The sequence below is a fragment of the Ruditapes philippinarum genome, unplaced genomic scaffold, assembly GCF_026571515.1.
Source record: "Ruditapes philippinarum isolate M1 unplaced genomic scaffold, ASM2657151v2 ctg10440_1_1_1_1, whole genome shotgun sequence".
Taxonomy (NCBI): Eukaryota; Metazoa; Mollusca; class Bivalvia; order Venerida; family Veneridae; genus Ruditapes; species Ruditapes philippinarum.
This window is the reverse complement of record NW_026863957.1, coordinates 7,085-18,545: the sequence shown is the minus strand read 5'-3', so window position 1 is coordinate 18,545 and position 11,461 is coordinate 7,085. Positions and strand designations below refer to the sequence as shown.

At 33.9% G+C, this 11,461-nt stretch overlaps 1 protein-coding gene across 1 annotated transcript; it reads left to right on the top strand.

Moving 5' to 3' along the window:
• Positions 1 to 1,408: 1,408 nt before the first annotated feature.
• Positions 1,409 to 9,129, top strand: LOC132723941 (uncharacterized; the record flags this gene model as incomplete). Its single annotated transcript, XM_060708746.1, has 6 exons — positions 1,409 to 1,561; positions 1,849 to 2,994; positions 5,155 to 5,310; positions 6,062 to 6,130; positions 6,585 to 6,722; positions 7,696 to 9,129. Coding segments are annotated over exons 1-6 (3,076 nt in total), but the record flags the coding sequence as incomplete, so codon positions are not given.
• Between the last annotated feature and the right edge of the window lie 2,332 nt (positions 9,130 to 11,461).

The following is an 11,461-nucleotide window of genomic DNA, read 5'->3' as shown; positions in this document are numbered from 1 at the left end:
AAATTTAGAACTCAAGTGTAATTTCAAGCAGCATGCCTCTAGTTCATGCTTTTATAAAAATAAATGCATATATAATAAAGTGAAACATTGGTAAGCACCAAAGAATGCAAATGGTGGCTTACAATACAAATAAATTATCAAAAAGAGGTAAAAATATGTAAATGAATAAATCCGGAGCACTTTTAAGAATCTGTCTGCAGCTAAATCCATGGTTTAAAATCCTAACTTTAACCCATACCCAAAGCACTAACCCCTAATACTAAACCCAAGAAGTAATCCGAGTGATTTTGTAGAGAATTTGAAATTTTGAAGAAAATATATTTGGTAAATTAAAGTTCAAAATGTTAAAAATAGCAGCAAGAGGACTTAATCAGTTATAAAATTCTAAAATCTACTGTAGCCAAAAATTACACATAATGGCGACAGATTCCAATCAATTTTTGCATATACATAATTGTTGATAATTGTTGAAGTGTTTTGGCGAGTAAAGATAAACAATGCCCAACATCTTAGAGGTGTGAATATGTTAGAAAACTTGCTTGTTAAAACATTTCGGAGCACTAATCATTAGAAATTATTGTGAAGATTTGTATCTAATATTTTATTAATACATTGAACTCCGTAAAGTTAACACACTGATTTTACAAAATTAAATGTTTCTTTCATTCTAACTTGTGGGCAAATCGCTAAAACGAAAATTGTAGACGATGACCAGTCTGACTCATTGCCAATGGCAAGTGGCACTGCTCTATCTGCCCTGAATATTGTTACCATCTAAACATACTCACTAGGCCTACATGTATACAGCATATAATATGTAAATATTGTGTTTGCTATTGGTATACATTTATGAAAAGTAGAATTATAGTAGAATTGTTTATTTGAGAGGACTGTTTCTTATTTATTTTCTGGTAGCTTATAATTCTCCAGATGAAGAAGAAAGGATAAAATATGGTATATTAAAACATAATCTTTTTTCAATAATTATATTTATTATTATTGAATGGTGTTTTTCAAAACAATAGTATCATGGTATGCCTTGTAATGGACATTTTGGGTAATTATTTTCACATTTTTTGGAATTTTCAAGATTTTAATTGTAATATTTTAAGTAATTTTAACACAGTTGATAGCTATTTTTATTTCCGTGGTCGAGGGGTTAGAGTCGATGACTTCTAATCCAGTTACCTCTCTGGCGTGGGTTCGATCCCCGGGAGATGCTTTGGTAGTTTAGCGCGGAGGAAGGTAGTCTAGTACTGGTGTAACTCTCCAGGAACGATGGTTAGGAAACTACCCGCCTATATGACTGAAATACTGTTGGAAAAAGGCGTAAAATGAAACAAACAAACAAAAAAATGTCCAGTCAAAAAAAAAATCATTGTGCCATGTTACAGTTGTGATTGATTTTTCTTATTTAGATTGTAGAGAATGGCTGATGATGTGGAAATAGTGTCTGGTGATGAAGAAGAAGAAGCTATGGAGAACAATGCTGACATGGAGATAGTATCTGCCAGTAGTGCTACATCCTCTACTGATACTGTCATCGATGTGGTCTCCACAGGTTTATATTTATAGAATATCATTACTTTATTGATAACCAGATTTTGGAAATGTATTAAAAGTCTATTTGTCTTTGTCTTATACATGTATAATAGTTAATACAGTAAATATATGAACATTTAAAAGTCCATTCATTAAACTGAGCATTTATAAAATTCAGAACCGTTGCCTTTTTGACCTGAAAGTGTTTTGAAAAAGCTATTAGTTTATATAAAGAAAACTTCATTTATCTTTTGTTGGTGTTTCTGTAAATATAATACAATTAAGTAACAAATTTTCTGTGACCAGGTGAACAATGTCCAGACATTGTGAGCAGTGTGTTGTCTGAGAAGAGGGATAAGGACATCCAGAATGATGGCCAGCATGGTACCAGCAATCATACTGGTCGCGATCTCCAACAGTGTAGTGACTGTAGCAGTTCTAGCGTTCAACAAACTCCTGAAAACCTTACCGTAGCTAAATCTAGCTCTTCTGCTAAATTTAGTTCGTCTCAGAATGTTTGTGATGGAAATGTGTTAGACTCGTCTTCATCTGACAACAACTTGACAAACCAAACAAATAGGGGCTATCTGTCAGATAATGAAAGTGAAATAATTGTTGATGACAGTCCATTGCCTACAGATAACACAACTGATAGAGTTGGATCCTCGAGTCGTAGTTTGACTGAAGAGCATGATAATCAGATCTGTGACAATGGAGGTGAAATAAGTGTCCGCTATTTAGGTCGCTCAAGGTCTGTGACACCTAGTCCATCATTTGTAAGGCTGGCCACCCCCAGTACACCTGGGACACCAAGGTTAAGGTCAGGATCAGTAAGTGGAACAACTTATGCTCCGCTATCACCGAAACCCTCCCCGTCAGCAAGAGCGACACCTGGTGAGCGTCAGAGAGCTGGTAGTATGGGGGAGATAGAAATGAGAGACAAAATGATTGGCCGTGAGTTCAAACACGGTATAAGGATAATTGATAATCTAGATATTCTTCAATTACCGAGACCTCGCAATCCAGGTGGTATTTTACCATTAAATGGACATAATCACTTCACTGGTTCAAATGAAGCTTTAAATTTAACTATAGAAGATAGGCAGCAAAGAAGACATACTGCAGGAAACATTCAGTCAGTTTCGAGCTCGTTTTCACCTATCATGCCATCAGATATTATCTCGACATCAGCATCAAAGCGAGCCAACACAAGTTATCTTATAAGTAACATCATCAGAACAACACCAAATAGACAGAGAATTTCTAATAATGCTACATCATCGTTTGCGACATTGACAAGACGAGGTCATGGTTGTGCCATCAATGAATCTGTAGAAAGACCATTACCTAGTAGCATTGTAGACAGTGAGGGAGTGGCTAAGAAGATTGCCAGGCTTGATAGTGAAGGGTTTATGTGCTCAAATACAAGGGAGAGTTTATGGAACACCTCAGGTAGGATTTTTTTTAAAGATTTTTATTTTGACTGTGATGTTGTACCTGTATTAACTCTCCAGGAACAATGGTTAGGAAACTACCCGCCTATATGACTCAAATACTGTTGGGAAAATGCGTAAAATGAAACAAACAAACAAAACGTGTATTAATCTTCACTATGAATGGATTTTGTTAGAATTTGATTATTTTAACACTCGTAATGAGGTTGATTCAGGTTAAATGTACAGCTGTCATTGTTTCAGTGCTATGCAAATGGACGATTTATTGATATCAGATGAGAAATATTGATGATGCACTGATATATAATGATAATTACTTACTTAAAGTATTAATTACTTGTCTTGTCTGTAATTCTTTTTCATACCATTTTAAATGCATTTATACATCTGTCTTGTTTAAAAATGCCCATTGTTTAATTATTTTGCTGACCATTTTTTGTCATCTCTGCTATGAAATATGCTTCTGCTTATATATTTGGTGTAAATTTTAATAATTTCTAGACATTCATTTAATATTAAGTCAAAATTATTGATTTTCTAAAATGTTTGTCAATTGTTAATCTACAGAAAAATAACAATTGATATAATTTCTATGAATGACAGCTCTAGTTAAAATGTACTAATTTCAGTGCTCATGATGAGTAAAAATTGAGTAGATTTTGACAGGTTATATGGTCCAATATAAACCATTGTAGGCTTTTATGACCTGAGCTGTTAGGCAAGGGTTATATGGCAAACAAGCAAACAACCATAGATACACAACTATAATTTCAGGCAAAAGTCTTTATAACTATTAAATTTAAAATACTGCACAACAGCTACATGTACATTTATATTACATTAAAAGATATCAATTTATAAATTTGCATCGGCTGAGTATATAGATGATATAAGCATTATAATTACCCAATGAAAATCAGCATTACAAATGTGTTTTGTAAAATCATATCATAGCAAGCATAAGATTAATAAATTGGTTTTCTTGTTATATTAGATAAATGTACATGTTAATTCATCAAGGACATTGAAGGGCATATTAGCACATCCTTTGATTTTGAATAAACAGAATTGTGGTCATGATAATACATTGATCATAATAGTAAATGGCACAAACTTTCATAACCTTTCCAATAGGAACACCTCCATTTTTATATAACTTGAAGAAAAAAATTAATGCAGCAGTTTAAGTAGTTTTGTATACTTACAAGGTTTCGTATTTCATACATATAGTGTTCTAAGACTTACCATGAGGATTTCATAAAATTGGAGGTAAATTATATACTTTGTTGGAAAAAGCTTTCAGGTGTTACTTACTGGTGGTTTCTTGTTGTAAAAAACAATACTTTTTATGATATAAGTCGGCTGTTCGCGTAAGTGTCAATACACATGTACATAATTGAGCAGCGCCATGACAAAACCAACATAATGGGTTTGTGACCAGCATGGATCCAGACAAGCTTGTGCATCCGCGCAGTCTGATCAGGATCCATGCTGTTCGCTTACAAACTCAATAACAAGTAGAGAAACTGATAGGGAACAGCATGGATCCTGATAAGACTGCGCCGATGCATAGGCTGGTCTGGATCCATGCTGGTCGCAAACCCATTATGTTAGTTTTGTCATGGCGCGGCTCATATGATGTAGAACAGAGGAACTTCATTTTTGTGTAAAACCTAAAATTATTTTTTTCTCCATGAATTAATCAACATGCAGTATGTTTATGAAAATTATTTTTGATAATCTCAAGCATTCAATTATTATTCTGCTACACATTTTGTATTAGTTGTATAATGGACTAAACCCTATTTGGAACTGTCTGTTATTTCATAAAGGATTTCAATTGATTGAGCTGTCCAGGTGAGAGTGCGAAATCTCTTAACAGTGGAAGTCACATTATATCTATCTATGCGGTAAAGAAAGAAAAGCACAGTTGTTTTGGGAGTCACAGCTTAAGTCAAGTAGTAAATGACTCCCAAATTTCCACTAGCTGAAGTCATGAAGTGTGCCAGCAGTACAGTTCGCATATGTACAATACTTGTTCTGACATTTTTACCTGTGACATTTTTTTAAATCATTATCATACATATAGTTAGAATTCATAATACATATAGTTTTAAGATCTTGTACATGTACGTGTATATATTTTGTTTGTTTGTAGGTAACTCAGAGGCTAGTAACGATCATTTGAGTCGAGTGCGGGTGATATCAGACAAGACACCTCCAGAGCGGCCCAAACCACCACGTAGGACAGTTCTCTCACCAGCGGACAATGGAAGTATAGACATGACACATGACAGATCTTTTGTGTCTTCTAGTAAGTGTGATTCTCTATACCATAACATTAAAGGGACTCCACTGAGGGTTTTTGAAAATAAATTTTTTAGATTTATGTTCCATTTGATGTAAATCTATAACCAATAGCTAGTTTGCAAAATTTCAGATCATTGTCACACTCCCTTTTTTCCAAAATATTTATTATAACTGTAAAAAATACCATAAATTGAAAAACGTTGCAACTCTTTAAACTAATATTGGGCTTTTAATACCACAAATATGGTTTTCAATTTATATCTGAGTATATTTCGTATATTGAGTATATATGATGATGAATGGTTTCCTAGTATAAATGGTTTCCTAGTATAAATGGTTACCTAGTATAAATGGTTTCCTAGTATGAATGTTTTCCTAGTATAAATGGTTTCCTAGAATGAATGGTTTGCTAATATAAATGGTTTCCTAGTATGAATGGTTTCCTAGTATAAATGGCTTCCTAGTATAAGGCAACAAATGTTTCCAGACCAGGACTACTGCAAAAATCATTATTATTCGTTGGGCACTAATTTTCTTGTTTTATTTTCATGGATAGATCAGTACACAAATTTAAGATCCAACCAAATTTCAGTTGATTATTTTGCTTCACATTATTAACATATTGAAAAATAAACAATCCACGAATTTAAGTACTCACCCATGAAAATGTTCTTTGTGACAAAACCCTGAAATAACAGATCCAGAAATTTAAATGAATTCACAGTACCAGTATGTCAATGGTAATTCTATTTCAGGTGTGAGAAGGAGACTCAGTCCAACACAATTACATCAGTCAGTGCACAGAAATAACACTCCACCTGGTGGTAAGAATCTATATCTCTCTCTATTTTAACTATATTCACTAGATTATTGTGATTTTAACTTTACTATTTCAAATGGGACTGCCCTACCCACCTTGGTGTTGACAAAATATCATTTTGCAAACAATTTATATTTCATTAATCATTCATTAAACTCTTAATAAAGATAATTCAGTTGCAAAATTTTTGTTTAAGTTTTGCATTTATATTTCTATAACAGTAACAGCCAGTAACTTGTTGAAATTTCCAAGATATTTTTAGATTTTATGTAGATTTTATTAAATATTATAGGTCACTGACTAAGACCAATTACAAATGTACTTGCTTATGAACCCTTTGCTCTCTTACCAAGATCTATTACTGTACTGACCTGAAGTTAACGATTATTAATATAAACACTTTGGTTTATTGCCTTCTTTTTAAATACTGGGGATTAAGTTTGTTTCTTTTTGTTTAGGTCATGGCAATGGTGGTATCTATCCATCATCACCAGACTCGGAGATTTGTCAGTTGCCCCACAACTACAAGTGTAGACTGTGCAACTACTCCTCCAGTAGTTATAACCAGTTCCAGTTACACTCAGCAAAACATGGTGGTATGCTGTTTTTCTATGCTTTTTTCAGTATTTGTAGCTACAGTACATTTGTATTTCTCTTTATAAACTTTGACTAAGAATCACTTCACCCCTATTTCCTAAATAAAAGTGATTGTTTCAATGCTAAAAGGACAATTATTCTGCACTACATTAAGCGGTGGGACCAATACTGAAATCACTTTGTTACATTGGTCAGTTTATAGGTTGGTTTGTCTACCTTCCAACTTGATAAATCCTATACCCTTTGAAAGACTTTCTTCAAAACATCTTATAGTCACCTGAACACGGTGATTTGCAAAATACATTCTGTTGCTGTGCTAACTCAATGTCAAGGTTATGAAGGACAAGGTCAAACGCCTGCCAATTTTGTTGTCACACTTATGTTCACTTTTTAAAATAATATTAAATAGACCTATTTATAATCCTGTATCATAGAGATGGTGAGGCACTAATGGTATGTGTCACTCCTTTGACAGCTTGAGTTTAGAAAATCACAGAATCTTTAAGCTGCTTAAGTCATTATATTTTGGCTTTATAATTAGACTTTGTTTTTTTTGCAAAGGGTCCTTTGCCAACTGTTTTAAGTCACTGCCAGACTTGGAATAATCAGAATTCCACAGCTAGGGTTAAGGGGTACTGAATTTTTCTATTTGAGGAAGCTAACCAGTTAATGAATGGATTTGGGAATGAAATAGTGAAGTGAGAGAAGTCCTATAATATCAGCAATATCTCCTCCATGGATATGACCTCGACAACAGCATGAAAGTCAAGATAATAAAGATTTTTTTTGTGTGATTGAATGTCACCAGTAATACATTCTCTGTTCTCAAAAAGTTAAAAGTCAAGAATATTTGTAGAATGATAAGAATATTTGTAGAATAATTGATTTGATATTATTAGGTATTTTTAGGTTTATTAATGGTACAGATGTGAGCTGTGCACATGTAATTTAGTACTGTTTATGTTATTATAGGAAATGGGAAGACATTTCGTTGCTCATTATGTGACTACACTACACACGATAAATCCAACTTTAGACGTCATCGGAGACTTCATCATAAAACATCACCTGTTAACGTACTGAAATGTGTTAAGTGTGCATATGTTACATCAATTTCTCGTAAACTACGCGATCACTACCAGCAGGCTCACCCGGATATGCCGGATTTAGCGCAGTCTTCGGTTATTCCAGGCATATCTAGAAATGTTGTGTCCCCTCAACGTTATATCGGATCTCATGGATATCAGCCAGAGAGTACAGATACAAACAATTACACAGGACATATATTTGATAATTCGTTATTAGTCAATAGATCAAACAGGGTTGGTTTCCCGTATTCTGTTACTGGGAGACAACCTGCGATGAATTTTCCTCTTGACCAGTATGGTGTCCCTTACGGAAATTACAGAGATCGGCATGGAGAGAATCTCGCTTCAAATTATTTACGATCAATTGTATCATCCATAATGAATTCAGAATCATCGCGACAGGCAGCAACTAGCACCGTGACATCATCAAATTATTATATACCACCCGGTTTAGACAATAGTCATCCCATACAAGACGTACACACTTGTAATAACCATGGTTCATGCCCACACTCTAATTGTAATGACTTTCATCAAGATGTAAAGGTTAAGATAGAGGCGGACCTAGATAATGCCTGCAGTATATCGAGCTCGGCTCACTCCCGAGGTTTAACAATGCCAGATATTACTAGAAACTTGACAGACAATCATACCCATAATCCATCTGATGCTGTTAATCCAGGTATTAATTTGTTAGCTAATGGGTCAGCTGGAACATTGCATTTACCAATAGGTCGCAGTCATAATGAAGACACTTTATTGTCAGGGAATCCGCACAACGATATTCCCACAGATCTCACTAGTCCTCGTAAAATATGCGGTAATTCTGACCACGCTGCCTCATCAGGAACTGTTACTCATGTCAATATTGAACTTGAAAATGGCAATGAATTAAACCAAGATACAAGCATGTTATCGCCCCTCCCAGCAAACACTATCATTAAATCAGACCATACAACTAGAGGATTTCAGTGTGTTTTACCTATCGTAAAATCTGAAATTGACCTAGATGGAGATTATTATGATTTCTGTGGGCGGCCTCGTTTTCGGGGCATAGATCGGGCTGTGCAATGTATTATGAGCAATTCAACAACATCTACCACAAATTCACGATCTCAGTGTCAGAGTTCAAGGACAACTTTCCGATCTCAGTCGGTTAGCGAATCAGATGCTAGCGAACATCATAGTTCGGTCTGTGGCGAGTCAAGATGTGAATATTGTGGAATTAATTTTGACGATGAAGTTCTGTTCTCAATTCACATCGGCTGTCATAGTCATACGGATCCGTTCAAATGTAACGTTTGCGGGAAACAGTGCGGTAATAAATACGGTTTTTATTCTCATATAATGAGAGGACATCAATTGTGAATTAAAATTCATTGTTTTTTTTTTCTTTTTTACAAAATTGTGAATCTATATTTGTTACAAATTTTTGTTAATAGTTTATTATTGAGTTATGTAATTTTAGATGAAATGTTTTTTTTTTTTATCTTTTTATGTTTGTTGTAATATGTAACTTGTTAATCTATTTTTGTTCTTGATGAAATGTTTTACTGTAAACTTTGGTCCCATGCCCTCAAGATATTGTTTATCATTGTCATCGTTCAAATTTTAGAACTTTTTCAAAATTTACATCTAAGGGAGTTGTTAAAAAGTTTCTTTATTCTTGTAACTTCTTTACATTCAGTTCAAAAGTTTTCCTAAATCTTTTTATGTTGTCTTCTCATGTTAAATGAAATGTTTTTTTTTTTTTTTTCTTGTTTTTCAATGATAAAAAACTTCACATACAAAAGAACGTTTATTTAAGAAAGTAAATGGAACTCAACTCCAGATTTTAGTAAGTTTACAGTAATACAAGATTTGCAAATTTAATGTTCTTTACAAGATTAAGGTCATTAATTCATTGTATTGTGTAGTTTTAACTTTTATTTCAAAAAACAGAACTCTTTATATGATCAAAATTTGGACGCTATATACATGTAGCTTGAAAAGTGCTAAAGTAAGTTAGAGGTTCAAGGTCATTCTAGGTAGAAATCAATATACCATTAATAAAATCTACCTTAGATCCAAATTCTATTAGTGTAGTTGACCATCATTTCCTGACTCAAATACTTTGAGCTTTTAAATTTTATTTGTTGCTTCTAAAGTGGATAAAATTCAATGTGAAATCTTTGCCTATTACAATAATGACACGGGGAAAAAAACAACGATGAAAACAATGCACTTAACACAGCAAATTGTATATGACCGTTCAAATGACTTCTGATTCTTTTTTGTCATGACATTCTTGTGCAAGCCAATGCTATGTGTTTACTAACTTGTATACAATTACAAAAATTTCTTGTTAATAGACTTTGGGTCTCACGTTAAAATCAGCAGAGTTGTATTTGTGGCCGTCATGTGAACAAATTTTACCGGATCAAGAAACAGGCAATATTGGCGAGGTAGAAGCCTTTAGTGTATTTCAAATGTCTTAGATGTAATACTGCTTTAGAGATAGCATTTAACTTTTTATCACTCTTTGTTATGCTCAATATTTGCTCATTGAAATCTATCTACATGTGTATGTTGTTTTCTAGCTACACGGGTATATACCTGTCATGTCTTGTTGCTAATCCAGATTTGCTTGTCCTACACAGCTTTCAAATTTACCCTGTAAACTGTTTGTCGTATTTTTTTGTCTTGCATATGCCATTGTTGTAAAGCAATGTCAGTCTGGCTTAATGGTGCAGTCTGACCACATTATATGTGGATAGCAAATTTATTTTAGCATGTTGGTATTAAAAAATCTGTCCCTTTAATGATCAACAATTCCAAAATTAAAACCGGACATGTTTAGGAAATTTTCATTATACTGCTTTTTTATGTAGACTTCATTCCTGTTTGTACAGAAACAGACTTGCAAAAATTTAGTTAGCTGCATGTTTTGCTTGAGGTTTTTTCCAGTGTGCTCATTTTTTCCTAAGGTTAAACCCCAAAAATGCTTGTTTTATGCTTGAGGTTATACTAAGATGCTTGTTTAGCCAAAGGTGTCTATGCCAATTTGCTTGTTTTAGCCCCAAGTTATATCAAGATGCCGGTTTGTAGCCCAGTTATACCAAGATGCTTTGTCTTAGCTTGAAATTATGCAAAGATGCTTGTTTTAGCCTGAGCTTATACCAAAATGCTTGTTTTAGCCTAAAGTTATGCCAGGATGCTTGTTTTAGCCTGAGGTTATATCAAGGTGCCTGTTTTAGCCAGGATATACCAAGCTACATGCTTTGTCTGAGGTTTACCAATGTGCTCATCAGCTTAAACCAAGATGCTTGTTTATGCTAGAGGTTATACCAAGATGCTTGTTTTAGCCCGAGGTTATTCCAAGATGCTTGTTTTAGCCCCAGGTTATACCAAGATACTTTAATTAGTTTGAGGTTATACAAAGATGCTTGTTTTAGCCTGAGGTTATACCAAAATGCTTGATTTTTAACGAGGTTATACCAAGATACTTGTTTTAGCTTGAGATTATACCAACATGCTTGTTTTAGCTTGAGGTTATACCAACATGCTTGTTTTAGCTTGAGGTTATACCAAGATGCTTGTTTTAGACTGAGGTTATACCAAGATGTTTCTTTTAGCTTGAGGTTATACAAAGATGCTTGTTTAGCCTAAAG